The sequence below is a fragment of the Rhinoraja longicauda genome, chromosome 6 (assembly GCF_053455715.1).
Source record: "Rhinoraja longicauda isolate Sanriku21f chromosome 6, sRhiLon1.1, whole genome shotgun sequence".
Taxonomy (NCBI): domain Eukaryota; kingdom Metazoa; phylum Chordata; class Chondrichthyes; order Rajiformes; family Arhynchobatidae; genus Rhinoraja; species Rhinoraja longicauda.
The window spans coordinates 376,490-402,209 of record NC_135958.1 but is presented as its reverse complement, the minus strand read 5'-3'; the positions used below and the strand labels follow the sequence as shown (position 1 = coordinate 402,209).

The 25,720-nt window shown below is 43.0% G+C and overlaps 2 protein-coding genes across 9 annotated transcripts in view; one reads left to right on the top strand and one right to left on the bottom strand.

The window, feature by feature from the left end:
* The window catches only part of LOC144594153 (plasmolipin-like), a 38,734-nt gene extending 30,047 nt beyond the window's left edge, over nt 1-8,687 (top strand). For 3 of the 4 annotated variants that reach the window (XM_078400297.1, XM_078400298.1, XM_078400299.1), the window contains exons 4-5: nt 2,736-2,858; nt 3,351-5,097. In XM_078400297.1, coding sequence (XP_078256423.1) covers nt 2,736-2,858; nt 3,351-3,470 — 243 coding nt within the window. In that variant the 3' untranslated portion in view covers nt 3,471-5,097. Of the gene's footprint in view, nt 1-2,735; nt 2,859-3,350; nt 5,098-7,506 lie in introns of those variants that run through there. The other variant, XM_078400300.1, reaches the window with a different exon arrangement.
* arl2bp (ADP-ribosylation factor-like 2 binding protein) lies at nt 1,966-22,763 on the bottom strand. 5 transcript variants are annotated; one of them, XM_078400304.1, is made up of 7 exons: nt 22,166-22,702; nt 19,793-19,862; nt 18,314-18,375; nt 16,950-17,056; nt 16,164-16,249; nt 12,297-12,393; nt 1,966-3,595 (listed from the first exon to the last, which is right to left on the bottom strand). In XM_078400304.1, exons 1-7 carry the CDS (start codon nt 22,182-22,184, stop codon nt 3,575-3,577), a joined length of 462 nt encoding a protein of 153 aa, XP_078256430.1. In that variant the 5' UTR covers nt 22,185-22,702; the 3' UTR covers nt 1,966-3,574. The 5 variants fall into 5 exon arrangements, with proteins under 5 accessions (XP_078256430.1, XP_078256429.1, XP_078256428.1 ...); XM_078400303.1 differs by having other exon boundaries at nt 1,966-3,598; nt 22,166-22,701; XM_078400302.1 differs by lacking the exons at nt 1,966-3,595; nt 22,166-22,702 and adding exons at nt 9,555-11,078; nt 22,727-22,763.
* Nucleotides 22,764-25,720: the final 2,957 nt, after the last annotated feature.

The following is a 25,720-nucleotide window of genomic DNA, read 5'->3' as shown; positions in this document are numbered from 1 at the left end:
GAGGTATGTGTTGAGGAGCACTTTGGGTCTAGTGATCATAATGCCATTAGTTTCAATATCATTATGGAGAAGGTCAAATCTGGACCAAGGGTTGAGATTTTGGATTGGAGAAAGGCTAATTTTGAGGAGATGAGAAAGGATTTAAAAGGAGTGAAATGGAAATTGTTGTTTTATGAAAAGGATATAATAGAGAAATGGAGGATATTTAAAGGTGAAATTTTGAGAGTACAGAGTCTTTATGTCCCTGTTCGGTGGAAAGGAAAGAATAATAATTTGAAAGAGCCGTGGTTTTCCAGGGAAATTGGACACTTGGTTCGGAAAAAGAGGGAGATATACAATAAATATAAGCGGCAGGGAGTAAATGAGGTTCTTGAGGAATATAAAGAATGTAAAAGGAATCTTAAAAAGGAAATTAGAAAAGCGAAAAAAAGATATGAGGCTGCTTTGGCAAGTAATGTAAAAGTAAACCCCAAGGGGTTCTACAGATATGTCAATAGCAAAAGGATAGTGAGGGATAAAATTGGTCCATTAGAGAGTCAGAGTGGACAGCTATGTGCTGAGCCGGAAGAAATGGGGGAGATATTAAACAATTTCTTTTCTTCGGTATTTACCGAGGAGAAGGATATTGAATTATGTGAGGTAAGCGAAACAAGTAGAGTAGTGATGGAAATTAGGAGGATTAAAGAAGAGGAGGTACGGACACTTTTGAAAAATATAAAAGTGGATAAGTCTCCAGGTCCTGATAGGATATTCCCTAGGACATTGAGGGAAGTTAGTGCAGAAATAGCAGGGGCTATGACGGAAATATTTCAAACGTCATTAGAAACAGGGATGGTGCCGGAAGATTGGCGCATTGCGCATGTTGTGCCTTTGTTTAAAAAAGGTTCTAAAAGTAAACCTAGCAATTATAGACCTATTAGTTTGACGTCTGTGGTGGGAAAATTAATGGAAAAGATACTTAGGGACAATATATATAATTATTTGGATAATCAAGGCCTGATTAGAAATAGTCAACATGGATTTGTGCCTGGAAGGTCATGTTTGACTAATCTTCTTGAATTTTTTGAAGAGGTTACCAGGGAAATTGATAAGGGCAAGGTTGTGGATGTTGTCTATATGGACTTCAGTAAGGCATTTGACAAGGTTCCACATGGAAGGTTGATTAAGAAGGTTAAATCGTTGGGTATTAATAGTGAGGTTGCAAGATGGATTCAACAATGGCTGAATGGGAGATACCAGAGGGTAACGGTTGACAATTGTATGTCAGGTTGGAGGCCAGTGTCTAGTGGAGTGCCCCAAGGATCTGTGTTGGGTCCACTGTTGTTTGTCATTTACATTAATGATCTGGATGATGGTGTGGCAAATTGGATTAGTAAATATGCAGATGATACTAAGATAGGTGGAGTAGTTGATAGTGAGGTAGATTTTCAAAGTCTACAGAGAGACTTGGGCCTTTTGGAAGGGTGGGCTGAAAGATGGCAGATGGAGTTTAATGCTGATAAGTGTGAGGTGCTGCATTTTGGTAGGACAAATCAAAATAGGACGTACAGGGTAAATGGTAGGGAATTGAGGAATGCAGTGGAACAGAGGGATCTGGGAATAACTGCATTGTTCCCTGAAGGTGGAATCTCATGTGGATAGGGTGGTGAAGAAGGCGTTTGGTATGCTTGCCTTTATAAATCAGAGCATCGAGTATAGAAGTTGGGATGTAATGTTGAAATTGTACAGGGCATTGGTGAGGCCGAATCTGGAGTATGGTGTGCAGTTCTGGTCGCCAAATTATAGGAAGGATGTCGACAAAATGGAGAGGGTACAGAGATTTACTAGAATGTTGCCTGGGTTTCAGCACTTAGGCTACAGAGAGAGGTTGAACAGGTTGGGTCTTTATTCTTTGGAGCGTAGAAGGTTGAGGGGGGACTTGATAGAGGTTTTTAAAATTTTGAGAGGGACGGACAGAGTTGACGTGGGTAGGCTTTTCCCTTTGAGAGTGGGGAAGATTCCAACAAGGGGACATAGCTTCAGAATTGAGGGACAAAGGTTTAGGGGTAACATGAAGGGGAACTTCTTTACTCAGAGGGTTGTGGCTGTATGGAATGGGCTTCCGGTGGAAGTGGTGGAGGCTGGCTCGATTTTATTATTTAAGAGTAAATTGGATAGGTATATGGATAAGAGGGGATTAGAGGGTTATGGTCTGAGTGCAGGTAGATGAGACTAGGTCAGGGAGAATGGTCGGCGTGGACTGGTAGGGCCGGACGGGCCTGTTTCCATGCTGTAGTTGTTATATGTTATATGTTATATGTTATATGTTATATGAGTTGGCCTCCACAACAATGTGGCAATGAATCCCACAGATTCACCACCCTGATTACATTTCCTTTAATCATGACAAAGCAGTGAGATCGGGCCATGTGTAAACCTATTTAATTGTGCATTTGCCTCAGTGTAACAATAAAGAAATGTGTCACATAACCTGATGATGGTGGTGTGTGGTCTGAGGGACTGTGTCTTTGGTGGAGTGTTTGTGGTTTGAGGGACTGTGTCTTTGGTGGAGTGTTTGTGGTCTGAGGGACTGTGTCTTTGGTGGAGTGTTTGTGGTCTGAGGGACTGTGTCTTTGGTGGAGTGTTTGTGGTCTGAGGGACTGTGTCTTTGGTGGAGTGTTTGTGGTCTGAGGGGCTGTGTCTTTGGTGGAGTGTTTGTGGTCTGAGGGACGGTCTCTTTGTGCTTCTCTCCACAGCGGCTCTATTATAATCTAGGAGCCACAATCCTCTATTTAACTGCCTTCATCACAAACGCGTCGTCAATCGACCCGACGTCCATTCGCGGGACCTATCAATACAATAACAGAGCAGCTAGTGCGGTGAGTGTTTAAACATCGATTTTAAAGGGAATTGTATATTAAGAATTGTATCATTAAAATGGTTGATGTTTTAAAAAAAAAGCTTAATATACTGAGAAATGTTTTGCCAATTGCATGAACATTCCAGACGCATAAACACTGGATAAACACGAGTTTACGTGAGGAGTATTTGAAATCGTCGGAGACCACTTCAACAAACCAGTGATCTTGGACCAAACTATGGACCCAAGTCCACAAAGTCCAAGTGGTCAGTTTTACTGCCTGAAAGAGTGTAGGAAGGAACTGCAGATGTTGGTTTAATAACAATGATAGATACAAAATGTTGGAGTAACTCAGTGGGTCAGGCAGCATCTCTGGAGAAAAAGAATAGGTGACGTTTTGGGTCGAGACCCTTCTGCCTAAAAGCTGCATATCTGCAGTTTCAATATGGGGGGGAAAAAACCCTAAGAGTTTGTTGTTAACTGATTTGCTTCTCCACCCCCCCCCCCCCAGTTCTTTGCAGGTGTGGTGATGATTGCGTACGGACTAAGCACACTCCTTGCCTTCCGATCTCTGCATGGGGGCCTGGACAATGCGGCAACAAGCCAGGCGACTGGTCATAACTCAGTGTAGTCCGGCTTGGGGAAGCATTCCTCCACCTTCCTTCAAAAGCACAAAGCCAACGTGTTGTTTCTCTTCCTGAAGCACTCTCCACTCCAGCTACACCTGGATCTTGGTTACCGGTTGTAAATACTCTGCTGCTGCCAAGAACAAAGAAAATGGTTTTTAAATTTGATGCTCCTTTCACTCTTCTCTTTTGGAAATACTGAAACATTTCTCAGTTTGATGTATTTCCCACATAATATTTAAATGTTATCTTTGTGAAAAGTTGCGTTTTCACAAAGTCCACCTGCACTTGAAGCACTTGCTGCGAGAACTGTGTTGAGCACGGTTTGTAAGTGTGTTCCAGAATGGTTACAGATTGTAGAGTGCTCAACTTACTGGTAAAAAGCTCCAGACATAATTGATACTGTGCTAGTTGGTGGGTGGTCGTGTAGCGTGAACTCTAGTTTGACTTATTTATGTCCCACAATTTGCCTGCAAGTTTTCGCTGAAAAATGCCCCTCCTGCATCAACACCTTTTGTACATAGTGGGATGGGATTGAAACTTGAGACTGTTTTCCAGATTGGATGGTCACAATTATCATTTTAAAAGTTAATGGCACAGTTTGATCATATCCATAATTCCAGCACTGCAGGTTGGAAGTGAAGACGAGGGAGATGTGTACACAATGGAGTGCACAAGGTGGGATTTGGGTTAGGGTGGGATTTGGAGTTCAAGTTGCCGAGGGGCATGGAACTCGGTGTGCGTTACCTGGGGGACAGGTGCCATGTCACCCAGGAAACTTCAACAATGGTGGGAATTAAATGTCATGGCACTTGTGAATCTTTATATATTTTTTGCAAGGTGTTTCCCAGATGTATAATGTTAGAGCAAAATAAACACTGAAGCATTGATGGTGGTGATGTTGATCAAATGATGGGCCGAGTGAGTGTCTGGACATGGGAAGAGCAGTGAAGGAGGAGATGGGGTTCGAGGGGAAATTCCAGAGCACGGGATCTTGGCGGTTGAATATATATCACCAAAAGGGGAAGGGGATGACGAAGAAGGCAGAGGAATCATGAGAGTCCAAGGCACCTTGTGTGCTTCCAGAGGTTTTGAGAGAGCTCGAGACCCAACAGTGCCAGAGTTGTGGGAGAACAAGGAATGTTGATCACGAATTAAATAAATTCCCCCCTTGTGCCTTTACTAACAATTAACGATTGGTGTTAAAATGGTTTTCCATTTTCCAGGAAAATAAACTTGGGGGATTACAATGGTGATCTTTCAGAGTGAACTTTCTCCAAATTTTAATTTTGCTTATTGGAAGTGTAAATAAGAGCCATTTTTACCTGAATACAAAACTGAAAATATCAAAGGAGATGCTGTGGATTTTCAAATGGTAGAGATTGGCACTTTTGGGCATTTTTTTACAATAAACAACATACAATGTTGTGTGTTCCTGGCATGCTGGCTGCATCGTGTTTCTGTTGCTGCACTAAATATTTTTAATGGTTACGCATCATAAATGAACCCTCATGGTTTTGGTGGTCAAATGATTAAAACTGGAATATTTAAAATGAAATAAAAAATACATGGTACTGTGATATTTTATAATAAATAAAATTGAAATATATTTATATAAAGACTTTTATCTGTTAACACTGAATTTAAAAAAAGAATGATCTGTACCAATCTTCTAATAAATGGAATTAGACACTGACCTATGCTTGTGTTTGTTCATACTGAGCAGTGCTGAAGCAAGCTGAGTTTGCGAGTTTTGCCTTGTTTATATTCAACTGAAGGCAGCTTGTGTTAAGGGCTGCCATCTCACTGGGAGTTCCTTAATCACACAATTTAAACAAATCAGAATCGGTCAAGCTTGGTTCCATTATCATCCAGGGAATGCAGCATCGACTGATCATGAATGTGATGCTTGGCTAAATGATGGTGTCAGTTCCTTGGGTGTTGATGGAGCTGCACTTGGCTTGGAAAATTGAGAGTTTTCTGTCACCATCGTGATAAAATGTTTCCAATGTTTATGAATATAGATGGTAGAAAAGATGCCTATACCATTGAGCTTGCTTCCTTAGGTGCAGAGAAGATTTAGGAGGATGTTGCCAGGACCTGAGAGCCTGAGCTCTAGTGGCAGGTTGATCAGGCTTGGAGTCTATTCATTGGAGCGCAAGAGGATGAGGGGTGAGCTTACAGGGGTGTACAAAATCATGTGAGGAATTGATCGAGTTAATGTGCTGTCTCTTACCCAGAGTAGGGGAATCGAGAACCAGAGGACATGGGTTTAAAGTGAGGGGGGAAGATTTAATGTGAATCTGAGGGGTAACATTTTTTACACAAAGGGTGGTGGGTGTACGGAACGAGCTGCTTGAGTAGTTGAGGCACGTACTATCGTAACATTTAGACAGATACATGGATCGGATGGGTTTAGAGGGATATGGACTGAACACAGGCAGGTGGGACTAGTGTAGATGGGACGTTATGGTCGGTGTGGACTGGCTATGTGACTCCATGATTCTATTTATAAACAGGGGCATCACTGGCAAGACCAGGATTTTTTGTTGTCACGAAATGATCATAGAAGGTGAAGATGAGGTGCAGCCCTCGTGTTGAAGGGAAGTGTTGCTGGGCAGAGAGTTCCAGGATATAGATCCAGCAATGATGAAGAAATAGCAAAATAATTCCAGGTCAGGATAATGTGATTTTGGGGAGCAGGGTGGGGGGGGGGGGGGGGGCTACAAATGCAGGTATTCCCTGGTATCTACTGCCCATGGCATCTTTACTGATGTAAAGGAGGTGCTACCAGCTTTGTGGAGTCATTGTAATGCATTTTGCAGACGGCAGATTGCAGCCATGGTTGAAGGAATGAAATTAAGATTGGTGAATGGTGCATCAATCAGGTTTAATAGGCACAAAATGCTGGAGTAACTCAGCGGGTCAGGCAGCATCTCTGGAGAAAAGGAATGGGTGACGTTTCACAGAGTGCTGGAGTAACTCAGCGGGCCAGGCAGCATCTCTGGAGAAAAGGAATAGGTGATGTTTCGGGTCAAGACCTTTATTCATACTGAGAGGGAGGGGAGAGGGAATCTAGAAGAATGAAAAGGTACAGAACAAAATGACTGAAGAAGGGTCTCAAGCTAAAACGTTACCTATTCCTTTTCTCCGGAGATGTTGCCCGACCCACTGAGTTACTCCAATGTAATGTTATTGGTTGTCTTGGGTGACTGGACTTTCTCATTTGCTGGTACTTGGGTGAATTTCTTTTGCCACTTCGTGTTTGTCTTAATTTAGCAAAAACTAACTAAGCAGGCATGGGGTGCTTCACTTTGTTCAGTTTCATTCATTGTTTAAGTGTCAGCCACCATCCCCACTTCTCATCTTATGATGGAAGGAAAGTAATTGGTAAAACAGCTGAAAACGGTTGGACCTACGACACGATAAACTTTATTCATCACCGGAGGGAAATTGGTCTGCCAACAGTCACAACACACAAGGTACACGAAAACTTGAAACTAAAAGTGAAAAAAAAGACAATGGCCTGTTGGCTGGCTGGCTGCCATGTGTACAGCGCCTAAACCCCAACCCCAAAGACAATGGTCTGTTGGCTGGCTGGCTGCCATGTGTACAGCGCCTAAACCCCAACCCCAAAGACAATGGCCTGTTGGCTGGCTGGCTGCCATGTGTACAGCGCCTAAACCCCAACCCCAAAGACAATGGCCTGTTGGCTGGCTGGCTGCCATGTGTACAGCGCCTAAACCCCAACCCCAAAGACAATGGCCTGTTGGCTGGCTGGCTGCCATGTGTACAGCGCCTAAACCCCAACTAACAAACAGACGCTGTCTTGTCCCTGGGCTTGTCGCTCTTTGCCTCTGAAATTCAACCAGGGCTGATGATGTCCAAAGCAAGTAGCAATGACCAAGGTCCAACTAAGAATTGGTGAGTAGCTTAATGGCAAGTGCCACATGATAGTGTGGTCTAGAACATATTCTATTAATTGAGTCGATTGCACAGTAATTAGCTAGATTTGATTTTGTCCTTTATTTTTGTGGCCAGGATATACCTTGATGGCCAGGACATACCTTGATGGCCAGGACATACCTTGATGGCCAGGACATACCTTGATGGCCAGGACATTCCTTGATGGCCAGGACATGCCTTGATGGCCAGGACATGCCGTGATGGCCAGGACATGCCTTGATGGCCAGGACATGCCTTGATGGCCAGGATATACCTTGGTGGCTCTCACATTCACATTGATGGATCTCCCCACCTTTGCAGGTACAGTGGAATGCTTGGGCTGCCACCATGCTGACATACATCATTACAATTTAGTTGGGTACCTGCTCTGGTTTGGTTTGGTTTAGAGGTGCAGTGTGGAAGCTGGCCCTTTGGCCCACTGAGCCTGTGCCGACCCACCATCACCCGTATACTAGTTTATCCTACACACTAGGGACAATTTACAGAAGCCAATTAACCTACAAACCTGCACATCTTGGAATGTGGGAGGAAATGGTTGCACCTGGAGAAAACCCATGTAGTTACAGGGAATGAAAAAACTCCACACAGGCGTACATGGTTTATATGGTTTAGCTTCATGTTATGAATTTAGACAGGAGCATCAAGGTTTGTCTCAAAGTTTAAAAAAAATCCAGCACAATAATGTTTTGGGAAGGTAACTGGCAGATCTCAATGTGCTGGATCAAAGCAAACAAATCTGAATCCCTTACTCTAAATAAACTGAACGACGTGTTGCTTTGAAAGTAGAAGACTTTATTTGCCCTGATTTTTTTTTTACCAAGTAAATCACAGAGTACTGTAGAAACTAGGGACTGCAGATGTTGGTTTACAAAACATAGACAGAGTGCTGGAGTAACTCAGTGGGTCAGGCAATATCCTTGGAGAATATGGATAGGTGACGTTTCAGGTCAGGACCCTTCTTCAGAAGGGAAATGTCACCTATATTCTCCAAAGATGCTGCCTAACCACCGAGTTACCTCAGCACTCTGACTTTGTCAGTGTACTGTATTTAGTTTTGGTCTCCTTATTTAAGGAAAGATTTGCTTCCAAGGCCACGCAGAAAAGATTGGGGAAAGCTGGAAAAAGGTGAGGGGAAAGCCTGGCAAGTGATAGGTGGATTCATGTGAGGGGATGAGTGGAGTAAATGGCAAAGGCTGAGGAGAAAAGAAGATAAAAGGGTGTCTGGTAAGGGAAGAAGGAATGACATGTAAAGCTGGTGGGAGGAGACGGGGAAGGGGGATGGAAAGGGAAATATAGGACTCGGGAATGGGAAACTATGGAGATGGAGAAAGAAGGGTCATAAAGATAGTGGGAGAAATGTGTTTACACTGAGTAGTTGGGGGGGTGGGGGGGGGATTACTTGAAATTGGAGAATTCAATGTTTATACAGTTGGGTTGCAGGTGGAATGATTCTAATAGTTCTGCATTTTTAATGTCTCATTGTTTATCACTTAGCAAAATGTATGGAGAAGTGGCTTACTTACAATGCTGATCTATGCTTTTATACACATGTGTGCATGTTTTCCAAATTAAAAATGTCAGTTATTAATTTTAGTTAGTGTGAGTTTTCCAATTGGTTGCATCAGTAAAGTATGTTGCGCTGAATGGCCTGTTTCCATGGTGGCTGACTCTTATTTCACTAAAGATTTTGCCAGAAGAGAATAGTTGGTCTAATCAGTGCATTTCTTACATTTATCGTAACAATCGTTACGATGCTGGTGAGGCTCGGACTGGTTCAGAGAGATCACCACTTGTCTAGCAGCCCTCGTACATAAAACACCCTGGGCGATGGAAGTGAAGCCCGGTGTATTCTTTGACCAGCAGTGACTCGTTGACTCTGAGCTCTCTGTTCCTCTATGTTAACACTTCATTTTTTTCTGAACAGCTGCATTTTCAGTTAAGGGAAAATTAAGAGGAAAAAACCCAGATTTATAAGATACAAATTGCAGCCGGGCTTCTGTATTGCAATTATTTTGATGTTGTTGGACCTGCAACTTAAGGCTCATTAGTCTTGTACTCTTAGGAAATAAAACCATTAGTGTTACAAAAGTGCATTTCAGCAATCATTTATTCAAAATGTATCCAAATAAAAATATGTACAAATATGAAAGACAAAGTAAGCACATTCATAACCCACAGTGAAACAAGAGCTAAACGGACAAATTCACTTTTCACGTATAAAAGCCATAATACTCTTCACTTTTCTCAACAAAATCTTCGTTCTTACACTTTGAACTGAGCAACACAAAGGCTAAGTTTGCATCTATTAACTGGATTAAAAGTCAATAATATTGGCCACATAACCACAGATGAACGGGGATGAAGTAGTACTGGGTGTCTTAACTGATATTTTACAAAACATTTTAACCAAATCCAAATGCTATTCAATTCTCTAAGATGCCAAAGACCATGGATACTTAATTTGATATGTGTGTAGGAAGGAACTGCAGATGCTGGTTTACACTGAAGATAGACACAAAATGCTGGAGTAACTCAGCGGGACAGGCAGCATCTCTGGATACAAGGAATGGGTGACGTTTCGGGTCGAGACTCTTCTTCAGACTGTTTCGGCCTGAACCGTCACCCATTCCTTCTATCCAGAGATGCTGCTATCCAGCTGAATTACTCCAGCATTTTGTGTCTATCTTTGATATTATGTTAGTTGTATGCACTATGTTACTAAGGCAAAATGTATTTTGTTAAATTATTACACTGAAATTCTTTTTTTCAGCACGGGAAATATTGGAGTGTTAGAACAAGCTTGGGTATAATTTGAATTTAAGCACAGGAGGTACCATAACCTCATAACCTGATTTAATGTTGCCGATGCTTCAAGGTTCCAATTGGCTCTGGGCAGAAGAGCACCACAGCTCCAGGGTCCTGGGTTCAATGCTAATCTTGTCCCCATTTAGTTGCTCCCATTTCTTCCTATATACCAAGCCATGCTGGTAGCTTAATTAGATTGTAGTGTCTGTTAGGAACAAAAAAATCAAGAGAATTGATGGGCATGTGTGACACTGAAAATAAGTTTCAGGGCGAAAGGAAAATGAGGAGGCATTGGGCCAATGGGATGACTTCCCCTGGGAGCTGGAAAGATTCTGCAATGACTTGCTCGCTCGGTTCCCAAAAACAAGACAAGAATAGTTTACAGTGAGGGAAGCTACATTCAAATCAACAAATTCAATGAAGTCTAGAGTTAATTTTCCTAAAAGGTAATGGCATCTGCTTCCAGTTATAATGTTTATGAGGCTCCTAAAAACTCTCGACAACTGACCTAAAATAACATGTTGACTGTATTCTACATTGACTGTATCCTACATTGTTACCTTGAATTTTTGGAGAAGTTGGATCCTGCAAAGAGTGTCGCAGACGTTTGAGCTTTAGATTATGTCTGTAGAACCTTCCCAAGAGAATATTGTAACATTTCAAACTGTTTCATCGTGTCTGGAATATGTGACTGTACAGGAATAAATGCAGAACTCCACAGATATACAGCAACACTATTGGAAAGGTGGAATATTATTTGAAGCTGGAGACAAGGAAGAGGATTTTGATAAGGATGTCACTATGAGATCTCCACTAAAGTCAAGGCCGAGCCCTTCCTTTTCCTGAAAAGGGAAGATTTAACATCAGGGAGTCAATATTTTAACTCTCATTAAACCTGACATCACTGGTTTCATATGACATACTTAACATACTAACAAATCAGCTTTGGTTTAACCTGTCATCTTGCCGATACAATACAATAATCAGTTGCTTGGCTCCATTCCTGCCTCCACCCCTAAACCCCACAAAAAGGCACCCGGGATTCCTTTAACGGTTCCCACTTTTTGAATTAAGGAGCAAGAGTTTTTCCCTTCAACAGGTAGGGTGCGAAGAAATTCTTCAGAGTATTTTTTTATAGGCTATCTGTTGGTAGGGGTAAAAATATATAATGAGACTAAACATTAAAGTTTCTTTGAGAACATTTTGTGGACATTATAAGAAAGTCTGATCCCAAGAATGGCAGGACTTTCATATGAAGAAAGATTGGATAGACTAGGCTTATACTCGCTGGAATTTAGAAGACTGAGGGGGGATCTTATTGAAACATATAAAATTCTTAAGGGGTTGGAGAGGCTAGATGCGGGAAGATTGTTCCCGATGTTGGGGAAGTCCAGAAACAGGGGTCACAGCTTAAGGATAAGGGGGAAGTCTTCTAGGACCGAGATGAGAAAACATTTCTTCACACAGAGAGTGGTGAGTCTATGGAATTCTCTGCCACAGAAGGTAGTTGAGGCCAGTTCATTGGCTATATTTAAGAGGGAGTTAGATGTGGCCCTTGTGGCTAAAGGGATCAGGGGGTATGGAGGGAAGGCAGGTACAGGTTACTGAGCTGGATGATCAGCCATGATCATATTGAATGGCGGTGCAGGCTCGAAGGGCCGAATGGCCTACTCCTGCACCTATTTTCTATGTTTCTGACTATTTTATGTTATCGTCAACTTGATGGTCAATGAAGGTCAACTGGAGTGCAACGTGAGCCTTGGTAAACCAGGTCAACTGTACAACTGTAGCACAACATGAGCCTCGGTAAACCAGGTCAACCGAGTCTTGGTAAACCAATCTCTGGTGCCTGTTTTATTCTCTCAGGACAAGAACTCAAATACCCTTTGGGCTTATATGAAGCTGATTATGAGGCCATGTCGATCCCTTCTAACCAGCAAACATCAAATCCAATGCCCATTCCTTCTCTCCTGAGATGCTGCCTGACCTGCTGAGTTACTCCAGCATTTTGTGAATAAATCGCTGTATTATTGCACTCCATATCAAACAGCACTACGTACCATTCTGTAGTCAAGGAACATTTCTTTGAAAGCCAGGAAATCTGTGAAGGTCAGCAACATGTCAAATATATCTCCAGATATCTCGTCTTTATGTTGCCTGCAATAAACCACAATGGCATCATTGATATATTTGACGAGATCTTCAAGGGTAAATTATATTCATTTATCAACTCAAATATTTCAATCTTAGACACTGTCCACCTTCTGAAATCTTTTCCAAAAGAAGTGGCAAAGGCTCACGAAATAGTGAGGGAGGATTTCAAGTTAGGTACAAATTACGTGCAGTATTGGTAAAATCAAGAATAGGATGGTCTCGCGGCTAGAACCTCTTTCAGGTGGGCAGGAAATATATGGGCGAATTGTGGATGGTCAATCAACAATTGGCAATTTAATTTTGTAGATTTTGTATTTGCAGGTAGAAATTATGAACGATTTTCCTGCTCACTTGAGAACCAGATGAAATGCGAAAAACTGGGATGAGCATGCTAGCTTTATACAACTACTTGATCCAATGTGAAAATTGGAACAGAGACTCCACTACATATTTAAAAACTTGCTGGATTATTTTGGATGGGAGTTTTGGGCAGCCACTTAAAAACTGAATTGGTTGGTAAAATGAGAGCTGAATGATTTTCACGCAGGAAATAATAAGCATCGGAAATCTCATTGATAATGTTCCTTCAGTGTTTACAGTCACAGCATCTCTCATCAGCAAATGTAAGGAGGCAGCTAAAGAGAAAGCAAAGATTAAAAAACTTCCATGAACCAACAAGGTCGATTGGAAGATCGGGAATTTTCATCTGAAAAGTCTGTTCAAGAGTCTGGTAGCAGTGGAAAGTCATCGATCTTGCTGGGGCAATTCATAAGCCTACTCTTCCCCTTTCAAAAGGACGTGACAAATTAGTTGCTAATTTCTTTGTATATTGGCATCTTGAAGTCTCTGAGGCAGCAATGTAGATTTGTGCGATCAAGCAACTGTGATTGAGCCACCAGTTCTTTTCTTGAATGCTGGGGAATCCGCCTTTTTAAGCGGCACAGTGGCGCAGTTGGTAGAGCTACTGTGTCACAGTGCTAGAGTCCCGGGTTCCATTCTGACCTTGGGTGCTGTCTGTGTGGAGTTTGCATGTCCTCCCTTTGACTGTGTGGGTTTCCTCTGGGTGCTCCGGATTCCTCCCACATCCCAAAGACGTGAGGGTTTGAACACTGATTGGCCTCTGTAAATTATCTCTGGTATGTAGAGTCAATGAGAAAATGAGATAATATAGAACTAAGTGGTGACCAGTGGTCGGCATCAACATGGGGACTGAAGGTCCCGTTTCCATGCTATGTCTAAAACTAAACAAACTAAGATTCAACTACACAGCTCTCACATTTGCATCCAGTTTATTACCAAAGTGTAGGTTAAAAGAGAGATTCCAAACTGAAGGTTTTTGGTCAACTGCACATTTTAAATCCTGGTATTTCAACAAAAACAAGGATTTTCACTATTTATAGCCGTGATCTTTCAAAAAAGCAAAAAATGAAATGGTTTCACAATTCCTCCCTGCAGTTTACAGCACCATCTTGTGATGATATTTTAAACAGCACCTAGTCACTTCCATAATAAGGGCAAGCTTAGTCCTGGTTTCCTGGGAAATGCTGACAGTGTTTAAGATAGAGTGCCCCAATTCCCACACATTCTTTACAACTGTGATTCAGCTATTGGTCCTTCTCTTCACTGCTGGGAGATCCACCTGTGGACTTGGTATGGGAATAGCATCTCCATTGTTTTTAAGAGGAGTAAGGCATTTAAGTTAGTCACACAGAAGAATTTTCATTTAAGTATTAAGCTTTTTTACTTATTAATTTCTAATTATTTAGCACATTTTACATTTGTGATAATTTAAGTCTTTCTGCTCAGGGCAAAGCCTGGCAAGTAACAGGTGGATGGACGCAAAAAGCTGGAGTAACAGCAGGACAGGCAGCATCTCTGGAGAGAAGGAATGGGTGACGTTTTGAGTCGAGACCCTTCTTCAGACTGGTTGGGGATAAGGGAAAAGAGAGATATAGATGGTGATGTGCAGAGATAAAGAATAATGAATGAAAGAAATGCAAAAAACATCAACTTCACCGGCAATTTTCATCCTGCACTCAAATGTACTTGGACCATCTCCGACACCTCCCTCCCCTTCCTTGAGTCACAGTCTCCATCACAGGAAATAGCCTTGACTGACGTCTTTTACAAACTCACTGACTCCCACAACTATCTTAACTACACTTCTTCCCACCCTGCCTCCTGCAAAGACTATCCCCTACTCCCAATTCCTCCGTCTACGCCACATCAGCGCCCAGGATGAGGTGTTCCATACTACAACATCCAAGATGTCCTCATTCTTTAGAGAACGTGGGTTCCCCTCTCCCATCATAGATGAGACCCTCACTCGTGTCCCCTTGGTACCCCGCAGCTCCGCCCTTGCTCCCCCTCCCCCTAGTCGCAACCGAGACAGAGTCCCCCTAGTCCTCACCTTCCACCTCCTCAGTCGTCACATACAATGCATAATCCTCCGAAATTTCCACCGCCTCCAAAGGGATCCCACCGCTAGCCACACTTTCCCATCTCCACTCCTTTCCACCTTCCGCAGAGACCGGTCCCTCCACAACTACCTGGAATTCTCTGCCTCAGAAGGTAGTGGAGGCCAATTCTCTGAATGCATTCAAGAGAGAGCTAGATAGAGCTCTTAAGGATAGCGGAGTCAGGGGGTATGGGGAGAAGGCAGGAACGGGGTACTGATTGAGAATGATCAGCCATGATCACAATGAATGGCGGTGCTGGCTCGAAGGGCCGAATGGCCTCCTCCTGCACCTATTCTCTATTGTCTAACTCATCCCTTCCCCCCAAACCACCCCCTCCCCAGGTACCTTCCCCTGCAACCGCAGAAGATGCAACACCTGTCGCTAAACCTCTTCCCTTGACTCTGTCCAGGGACCCCGACAGTCCTTTCAGGTGAGGCAGAGGTTCACTTGCACCTCCTCCAACCTCATCTACTGTATCCGTTGTTCATGATGTGGATTCTTATGTATCGGCGAGACCAGACGCAGACTAGGCGTTCGTTTCGCGAAACACGAAAGGCGATAGGCAGGTGCTTGGACAAAGGCCAGAGAGGGAGGTGCAAGGCAAAATGTTTGGAGTTGTAAATTGTAAAGCTAGAGGATGAAAGTAGGTGGAGGGGAGGGGAGAATTCAGGTGGGGCTTAGTGGAGAGATTAAGGTAACTAAGATTGGAGAATTCACTGTTCATACCATTGCGTTGTCAGCTAATCAAGCAAAGCATGAGGCACTGCTCCTCCAGTGTAGGTGGCCTTATTCTGGGAAGGGAAGCAGCCTAGGACAGAAGGGTCAGTATGGGAATGGGCAGAGGAGGCAGCAATGAAGGAGATGCAGGATAGAAGGATGTGATTGGTGAAAGCTAAATTTGATAAAGATGCCCTATTGTCCCTTTAGGCACACTAAATCAAAGACGTTTGAGGCCAAAAAGGCCGGTATTGTGGTTGATGCTGCTCTTTGCATTTCTCTCGGAGCTGGCATGCCTTTGTGCCCTTCATGGATGGTCCACTCTGTATTACTAGAAGCAACACTTTCCTCATGCTTGAGGAGTCTCTGGTAACAACGTTCCTGTAGCAGATAGCAGGAAGGCACCCTCTGTAAGGTTTGTAATCCAATTGTTTTCTTCCTCGAAGATGACCATAATTATAGTGTGGACCCCCTCACATACTCTTTCTAGACTTTTGAATGTGTGAAATCAATGGATTTATAAAATCATCATAGTTCACCATAGTTCATGGAGTCAATGTGATCCTGGTTGACGTTTTTGCTTATTACTTAACTTACTGTAATGATGTTGAAAATGTAGCCATATTGAAGGCTGGAATCCTCTCTATTAACTGCTGTTCAATGTACTTCTCTAATAAATTAACCTAGGCAAAAAAAAGTCAGCATTAATTACAATTTATAGGAGTAAAATCTTTTAAATACTTTATATAATGTGGGTGGGAAAACGACAACATGCCACTGCAGTTTCAGGCTCCACTACAACACTAAATAAAGCTGAATAACATCCATATTGTTTTGTTGTGACACACTTGTCAAGCAGAGTTTCACTGTACCTTAATTGGTACACGTGACAATACAATACCCTTTCAAGTATGCAAGAAATCATTGATCAGCACTCCTCCACAAATATGGAATAAGAAATATCTATTTTACTCTGAAAAACAGAAATAATGCATAAAGGTAGCCCTGTATTACTGCTAACACCCATGGTCAGCCATGACCGAGGGGGCCTAAGATTACTGCTAACAGTTAGTTAGGCTTCGAAGTAATGTTTGTTGTGGAACTAATTTTATTCATATTTCATAGAATCAGAGATGTGCACCTTGTCCATGCAAACAGTGAGGCCCATCTGCAACATTCCTCCACTCCCATCCAAGTAGCAAGTTTCAGTTTTAAACTGCCTGTTACCAACTTAGCTTTATTGTGGTACTTATTTCATAACAATGTTTGATGTTTACAAGAATGTTTCACAAAATTATACTTGTAACCAGTGTCAGCACAAAAATTGTAAAACTGCTTCGGTGCTAAGGATACATAAAAAGAAATAAAAAGGCAGAGACTCACATATTCTTGGAAAATTGAAGTGTAACTAAGTTTGTTTTCTTCAGTATTCTCAAACTCTAAGTAGTATTTGTCCATAAAATGTCGCTGTAGCATCTGAAATTCTTCATCTGAAGGATGAAGATTAAGAAATTAGAGATCACTTTTTGCAGCATTTAACATTTGTCATTTATCAATTACATTGGATAAAATGCACTGTCTTTACTTCAAAAAATTCTATGTCTTTGTTCAAAGGGTCAACATTTAAAGCTAGTGGAGAATGAACAGCATCAGGAAATCAGTACATTTTCCATTTACTTGAAAATCCAAAAGATGCTAATTCTGTAACAAGCATATAAGACAGGTAACTTAATAAGTCAGATTAACAATTAATGTGCACCATGCTGTTTGGATCGGGAGTGTTGAATACTGAATTCAATGTCAAATTGAAAAACATGAATAGAGTTAAGATAGGCAGAGAGAAAAATAAAAAAGGAAAAATAAATTCCCTTTCACCACAATATTTAAATGCAGCAGCCTTGCAGCGTTCATTGGTTTTGAACAGCGAGTCGTTTAGCTATTGCACAGCTTTGGACAGCGTTTCTAATTCACAAAATAAACAGAAAATTAGCCTTCCAATTGTTACTTTTTGTTCTATTTCTGCTGGGAAGGCAGATGCCCCTTCCAGGCCCGCATTTATTGTCCATTCCTCATTGTGCTTTAGTCAGTGATGACAGGGGTTACCATCCATCCAACTTATGATAGATGATGGAGCGGCTTTGACGTTGTCCTGCTTGGAGAGGGAAATGTTTCATCTGCGGTTGCATTTCCTGCTGTGACTGACTAGGCCTCTCCTTGACAGGCAGACCCACAGCATCCACAGGTGGAGTTGTCTCTGGCTGTGGTCTCTGGTCATTGGATTCACAATTGCCCTTTAATAAGCGATGACAAATACCTTAAATCACGTCCACGGTGGTGCCGGAGAGATAATTTGAGACTTCTGACCCAGAGAGGATGAAAGGAAGCAATATATTTGTAAATCAGGTTACTGAGCCACTTGAAGAGGGGCTTGCAGATTTAGGAGATGCTGCAGTGTACTTGTAGATAGTACACAATGCATAATGTTGCTGCCTTTGTGGTGGAACACAGTAAATGCTGAAGGTGATGGATGGGTGGAATAATGTGTGGTAAATAAAAATGACATGGCTACAAATGACGACACCAAGACTCCAACAATAAAACAGATTATTACAAATGTTCAGAGTGACATAAAACATCATAGTAATTTGTAGTAAATAGGCGTAAAATTGTTGGTGTCTTCAAATCAAAGTTTAGAAAGAGGGATTTGGATGGTTGAAACGGACTCCTATAATATTGTCTCCACCTACCCATAATAATATCTTCTATGTGCCCAATGACTGTATCAAACTCAGCATCAACATCAGACGAACTGGAAAAGAGATTACAAAAAGCTGAATAGTAATTCATACATACTTATACAATGCTGCAGTTTCTTAGAACATATATATCCAATTTTCAGAAATAGGGAGGGAATAAATCATCTTTGTGTTGATTGGTAATGCGCCTTCTCTGGCCCAGGCAAGTTAATGGAGGATATTTCTGTGATGTTTTCTGAAATCCTTGAACTCCTGGCTGTTTGAAACATATAGTCCCTGCATGGCTGGAAGTAGTTTGAGCAAATTGAACACGTTTCATTTCATTCATCCTGTTTTTTAAATTAACTGACTGAAGCCTGTCATTTTCTGGTCCTACAAAACTTATTCCTTAGAAAAGAGAGAGGTGCAATCCGATAATGATTATGTTTTGGAACTTCCACTTTAGAAAACTCAACACCATGTTCTGTTGGCATTTTCTTACAACTCCCCTTGAACTATTTCTATATACACATCATTTCTGAAAACTCTCTTGGTCTGTTTATTACATTGAAACTTCACCCAATACAACCAATTCTGTTACATCCTTCTCTGTGCTCCCAAACACCAACTGGCCCTTTCCCAGTGTTCTTGCAAAACTCCCTTCATGTTCTCCTAGACCTTTGCGTTCCTGAATACTTCCACATCAAATGAACCATACACCCACATTTTAGGATTACCTTCTAATTTTGCTATATGAATTTACTGAATTCTTAAAAAATTGGTGCATAGTTATTGTTTTGCATTTATACTGTATCTTAAAAAATAAACGTAGGATAAATCAATGTCAAATAATTTGTAGTAATTTCATATCAAAATTATACGATTGCAAAGGATAAGAGCATTAACAGTAAAGCACAATTTGACATACACTCAAGGTGGATCATATAATCATACAGGAGATCTTATTCTATCTTCTTGAAAAAGCCGTACAGATATTTCCAGTTTCACTCTCTTGGCCCTGCAAATCTTTTTTGAAATGTATTAACAACATTTACTTTCAACAACACCAGTTATTCTCAACTCTCCCAGTTAACTGAAATCTCCACCTCAAAAACAATTATTGTGAACATCCTTTTAACGACCATGCCACATTTCCTAAAAGGTGATGCCCAAAAATGGACACAATACTCCAGACGGACTCAGGAAAGAAATTCAACTTCCTTGCTTTTGCAGCCTGTTCTGCTATTTGGAAAGGGAAGCGTCATGTCTGTATTTATAATGCTTTTAACTTATCGTACCATCTTCATACACGCAACCTGTTCCTGCCTGCCAGCATCTTTGTTTCTGAACTCTCTTCAAAATTATATAGTGTAATCAGAACAGTGTAATGAACATCTAATAACCATTCTTGACTACTGTTAAGTAAAAAACATTTAAAATATTTAGAATCTAGGACTCAGTTTGTCCAGTGATTACCAGAATCTTACTTACATAGATGTGGCAAGATTTTCAACTTCTGAATCTTCCATTTCTACAACTCGATCTCCAGTACCAAAAAGAACTATAGGAACAAAAGAAATGTCAGGCTGCCACCCTCTCATTTCTTGCACATTTACAGGTGAACAAAAGACCCAGATGGTGTAAGGACAGAAAAAGTTATATCCATCTGCCAGGACATGCAAACTTTACTATAGCCACGGTAGCAGATTAGATAGGAATTAACAGCAGGTAATCTGTTTAAATACTGCAAAACGACGAGTGGACAAATCATCAGCATTCCAAATAGAAACATAAACCATCCAGACCATTAAACCGAGCAGATAATGTACATATACATTTATCTCTTAATACAATTATATTTAGTCATTACTATGGCCAGAAAGCACATTAAAGAAACACGGGGCAGCAGTACATGTTTCATTAGAGGTGAGAATCTATGTGGAGCTGAAATTAGTTCCAAGTTTCAGAATTGCACTGTGCATCAATGGTTATTTGAGTAAGTATGCACTTTTAAGAGAAATAAATCGAATAAGAAATCTCAACATGTTCTGGTAAAAAAATGTTAATTGAATAAATGCACTAGACATTTTTCTTGTCTTGAACTGGGCTAGTGCAGTAACTTTTACAATACATTACCCCTTACTCAAAAAGGTATTTAGTTCAATTGCAACATCTTAATTGTTTCCAAACACTCACGACAGTGCGGCCAATTTTGGATCTAACTCCATCCACAAGTTTGCAGATGACACAATGCTGGATAACAAACAATGACAAAATGGTGTACAGGGAGATAGAAAACAAGATGTCAGGACAACAAATCGCTCAATGGCAGCAACATGCTCCAATCAGCATAGGTAAGGAAGTGGAAATGGTTGAGAGGAAGCTGTTTGGTAGAAATATTACCAATGATCTATCATGGATCAGATGTTTCCAATGACTTTTACAAACTTCTACAGATGCACCATAGAAAACACACCGTTAAGTTACATTACAGCTTGGTTTAGCACAGTTCTGTTCAAAACCCTAAGAAATTGCAGTCATGAATGTAAGCCAGCCCATCACACAGACCTGATTCCCCACCATTGACTCCATCTACACTCACCACGCTGCATCAAGAAAACAGCCAATAACTTCAGACAGTTCCTCTGACCCTCTCTTTCCCCTCCCCCTTCCCAGTTCTCCCAGTCTTCCTGTCTCCCCCAACATCCTATCTTTGTCCCGCCCCCTCCCCTGACATCAGTCCGAAGAAGGGTCTCGACCCTAAACGTCACCCATTCCTTCCCTCCTGAGATGCTGCCTGACCCGCTGAGTTACTCCAGTATTTTGTAACACCAGTTCTTCCATGAGCATGGGTACAGGCCAATTCTCCTCTACCATATTGCAGACAGACATTCGAAGTGTTGGAGTAACATAACGGGAGAGGTAGCATCTCTGCAGAAGATGTTTCGGGTCACAATCCTTCTGCAGACTGATTGTAGTAGAGGGCAGAAAACTGCAAGGGTATTCTTCGCTGTCGCATCAACGTGGTTGATCCGCGACAGATTGTTGGTAATATTAATGCCAGGGAACTTGAACCTCTCAACTGTTTCCACTTTGGCACCATTGATGCTGGTTCGGGCATGCAGAAGTTGCTGTCCTGACATTATGTTACTAAGTTCTTTATCCCCCTTCCTGTACTTCGTCTTCTCTCCTTATCTCACAGCCTTTTGTCTCCTTTTCATCTCTGCCCTACCCCCCCCCCCCCCGACCTGTATCTTCCTATCACTTTCCATGGCTTTGTCCCACCCCCTCCTCTTCCAGTCTTCTCTCCTCCTACTATAATATCTGAAGAAGAGTCCCAACCCGAAACGTCGCCTCTCCATATCCTCAAGATACTGCCTGACCTGTTGAGTTACCTAACACTCAATTTACAGGCTAATGGAACAGAGCTAAAGCATTACACCCACTACATGGAGCAAAAATGATATATTTAAACGAAAAAGACACAATGCATAGAACGTGACTGGCCTGGTTGTCCGATATCATTCACCATTCAACCAGCACCTTAGGTGAGCACAAGGTCAATATTGTGTAGGAAGGAGCTGCTTTATACCGAAGACAGATATAAAATGCTGGAGTAACTCAGTGGGTCAGACAACATGTCTGGAGAAGTCAGAAGGGTCTCGACCCAAAACGTCACCTATCCATGTTCTCCACAGATGCTGCCTGACCCGCTGAGTTACATGTGCCTGTCTTACATGGTCAATATTTAGTGCCAATCGACACAGAAACAGCGCGGCCGAAGTGGCGGGATGTTCACGGGATGGAGGTGCTGGTGGAAGGGGCAGCCGCCATTGCCCAGCCGGGGTGTGAGGCGTTAGGTACCTGATGACATCCACGCCATTGTTGCGGGATCCTCTCCACAGCAACGGCACTGGCAGGTCCGTCCCGGGCAGCGTCCCCACGGCCGCAGCAGCCACGCCGCCGGGTTCCGGGCACCGTCCCTGTCCCCCAGCAACCGCGGTCCGTCCCGGGCACCGTCCCCCAGCAATTGTGGTCCGTCCCGGGCAGCGTCCCCACGGCCGCAGCAGCCACGCCGCCGGGTTCCGGGCACCGTCCCTGTCCCCCAGCAACCGCGGTCCGTCCCGGGCACCGTCCCCCAGCAATTGTGGTCCGTCCCGGGCAGCGTCCCCACGGCCGCAGCAGCCACGCCGCCGGGTTCCGGGCACCGTCCCTGTCCCCAGCACCGTCCCCCAGCAACCGCGGTCCGTCCCGGGCAGCGTCCCCCAGCAACCGCGGTCCGTCCCGGGCAGCGTCCCCACGGCCGCAGCAGCCGCGTTCCGGGCTGCGACCCGAGTGCGGAATGAAGGGCGGCAGACGGTGGATCGGCCAGGGCCGAGTCTGAGAGCGACCGCTGCGCTGTCCTCTGGGCGTGGAGACATTTACCCCGCACCGCCCGGACTCTGGAACCAGGACCCGTGCGTCGTTGCGGTGCTGCTCGCGTTCAACATGTGGGCACGGAGAGAAAAATAAGAGGGAGAGAGGAGAGGCATGGGGGGGAGAGGAGAGGAATGAGAGGGGTGGGGGGGGACAGAGTAGAGGAGGGAAAGGGGGGGGGGGGGAGAGAGGGGATAGCGAAGGAGGAGAAAGGGTAAGGAGAATGAGAAGAGTGAGGGAATGGAGAAAGGGCAAGTGAGAAGGAGGGGAGGGGAGGGGAGGGGAGGGGAGGTTGGGGAAATACAGGGCAAGGAAGAGAAGGGAAGGAGGGGAGGAAGGGAAATGAGAGTGGGGATGGTTGGAAGGGTTAGGATAGAAAAGATGACGAGAGAAGTGGTGGGAAGAGGAATGATGACTGGGGAGGGAGAATGGCAAGTGGAGTGGAGGTGGGATGAGCGGACAAAGTTAGGGAAGAGGTTGAGAGATACGACGATAGAGTAGATGGAGGTCGGGGAGGAGTGTTAAGGGGAGGTGGAGGCGTGGGTGAGAGTTGGCAAGAGAATAAGGGGTGATGTGGAAAAGAGGAATTGGAGGATGAAGCAGGGGTAGTTGGAGGGTAGATGATACCCACAACATCCCTGGCACTGGAGTAATGTGCAGACTTCCCAATGTGGTACTCAAAAGACCACACTGATTTTCCGTTGAGCCCATGCATCATCCAAGGGACTCCACCTTGAAGGGGACAAAGCCACTATTAGAATTTTCTTGAGGTTGTTTCCCATCTACTTTACATAATGTGAGCAAAATTGTTTTATATCTTTCAGTGTCTTTTCTAGTTGGTGCTATTCTACACACTTCAAATGTTATAATTAAAACATGAAGTATACACTTCTATAACAGAATTTAGGAACAGGCTTAGGCCAATCAGCCCCCTGAACCTGTTCTGTCTTTTAATAAAATAACGTCTACTTGGATTGCAACCATCTTCATCATTCTTATCCATATGTGAAACCTTTTACCCCCTTACTTCACAAGTTTCTTCATCTACAGTAAAGAAAATTCAATGCCTTTACTTCCACTGCTCTTTGAGGAAGAGTTTCAAAGACTCCTGGCCCTCTGAGAATAGACAATAGGTGCAGTGTAAGGGCTAACATTACGAATGCAGCAATGTGGGTTTTATTGCAGGAGTGTAAAAGCTCCAGCTCGGATTATTCCTGGGGCATCCTGTTGTCAGCATGGAAGCGCGGTTTATGACTGATCGTATCCTCTGATATCAGCAACTGGCCTCAAAGCTTTGAAGTGTTAAGAAGAACATCTTGCCATATGGACTGCCCTTTGTTCCCAAGAAAGAAGTCGTCGCGATGGACACAGGAGGTCCCGAAAGACACATAAAGATTTATAGGGCATTGTAAACTTGCCACCTAAGGCAGTGATGGAAAAATACTGGCACATGTATTTAGGGTATAAAAGGTGTGTAAATGTAAGCTTTCGGAGAGAGAGACTACACTCGGCTTCCTGAGCGTTTCTGAACGCTCTGGTATCTAAGCTCTCTCCCACCTGGGTGAGTAGAATAAAGAGGTTAAACAATTTTGGTTGTCTGACTATTCTGTTAATAGGTCACGAACTACAACAGCAGGAGTAGGCCATTCAGCCCTTCGAGCCAGCACCGCCATTCAATGTGATCATGGCTGATCATTCTCAATCAGTACCCTGTTCCTGCCTTCTCCCCATACCCCCTGACTCCGCTATCCTTAAGAGCTTTATCTAGCTCTCTCTTGAATGCATTCAGAGAATTGGCCTCCACTGCCTTCTGAGGCAGAGAATTCCACAGATTCACAACTCTGACTGAAAAAGTTTTTCCTCATCTTCGTTCTAAATGACCTATCCCTTATTCTTAAACTGTGGCCCCGTGGTTCTGGACTCCCCCAACATTGGGAACATGTTTCCTGCCTCTAACGTGTCCAACCCCTTAATAATCTTATGTTTCAATAAGATCCCCTCTCATCCGTCTAAATTCCAGTGTATACAAGCCTAGTCGCTCCAGTCTTTCAACATATGACAGTCCCGCCATTCCGGGAATTAACCTAGTAAACCTACGCTGCACGCCCTCAATAGCAAGAATATCCTTCCTCAAATTTGGAGAACAAAACTGCACACAGTACTCCAGGTGCGGTCTCACTAGGGCCCTGTACAACTGCAGAAGGACCTCTTTGCTTCTATACCCCTATTGCTCCTATGCTTCATCTATTTTAAGTGGCTTATTTTAGATAGTAACCTCTAGTTTGCTCTGGAACTGTGGGCTGATGTAACATGTAATATTGACACATCCAACAGGCCTTCACAGCCTCCGACCTCCGAATTATTCTCATATGGTAGGCAGAGATATCTTCAGTAAATGAAAAATCAAAATAGAAACTCAGAAAATAGGTGCAGGAGGAGGCCATTCAGCCCTTCGAGTCAGCTCCGTCATTCAATATGATCATGGCTGATCATCCAAAATCAGCACCCCATTCCTGCTTTCTCCCCATATGGCCGAAGAGCTATATCTAACTGTCTTGAATACATCAAGAGAGAAATAAAAACAAAATGCTGTAGGTAGCAAAAGAAATAGCTTTGTGGATCAGAGCAAAAAAGCAAAAAACACTGCTGGAGGAACTTAGTGGATCAGGTGAGATCTGTTTGGAAGGGGGGGGGGGGGGGGGGGGGAAGGGAAGAAATGGACCAATACATTTCAGGTTAGGATCCTTCAAGACTTTGTGATTTGTGTACCACTAAAGAAGGACCCTATGAACATCAACACTACCCAATCTTTCACCATTGCACTTTTGTTTTATGAGCTCTAAAGTGGATAACCACCCATTTTCTACATTCTATCTGCCAGTCAAGTCATTTTCCCCAACATTATGATCCATTTCATACAGCATTATATTACGTTCTAATTCTTGCAAAGATCTTAGTATCATTTGCAGGTTTGCAGATCATGCCTCATGCAAGACCTACATC

Excerpts from the sequence above, each read along its gene's own strand:
- arl2bp (XM_078400301.1), bottom strand. Across the intron at positions 12,394-16,163 it reads ACATTTTCAACATCATTACA|GCAACATAAAGACGAGATAT; the intron begins GTAAGTTAAGTA and ends GGTTTATTGCAG. Across the intron at positions 11,079-12,296 it reads TGTTCCTTGACTACAGAATG|GAAAAGGAAGGGCTCGGCCT; the intron begins GTACGTAGTGCT and ends TTCCCTTTTCAG.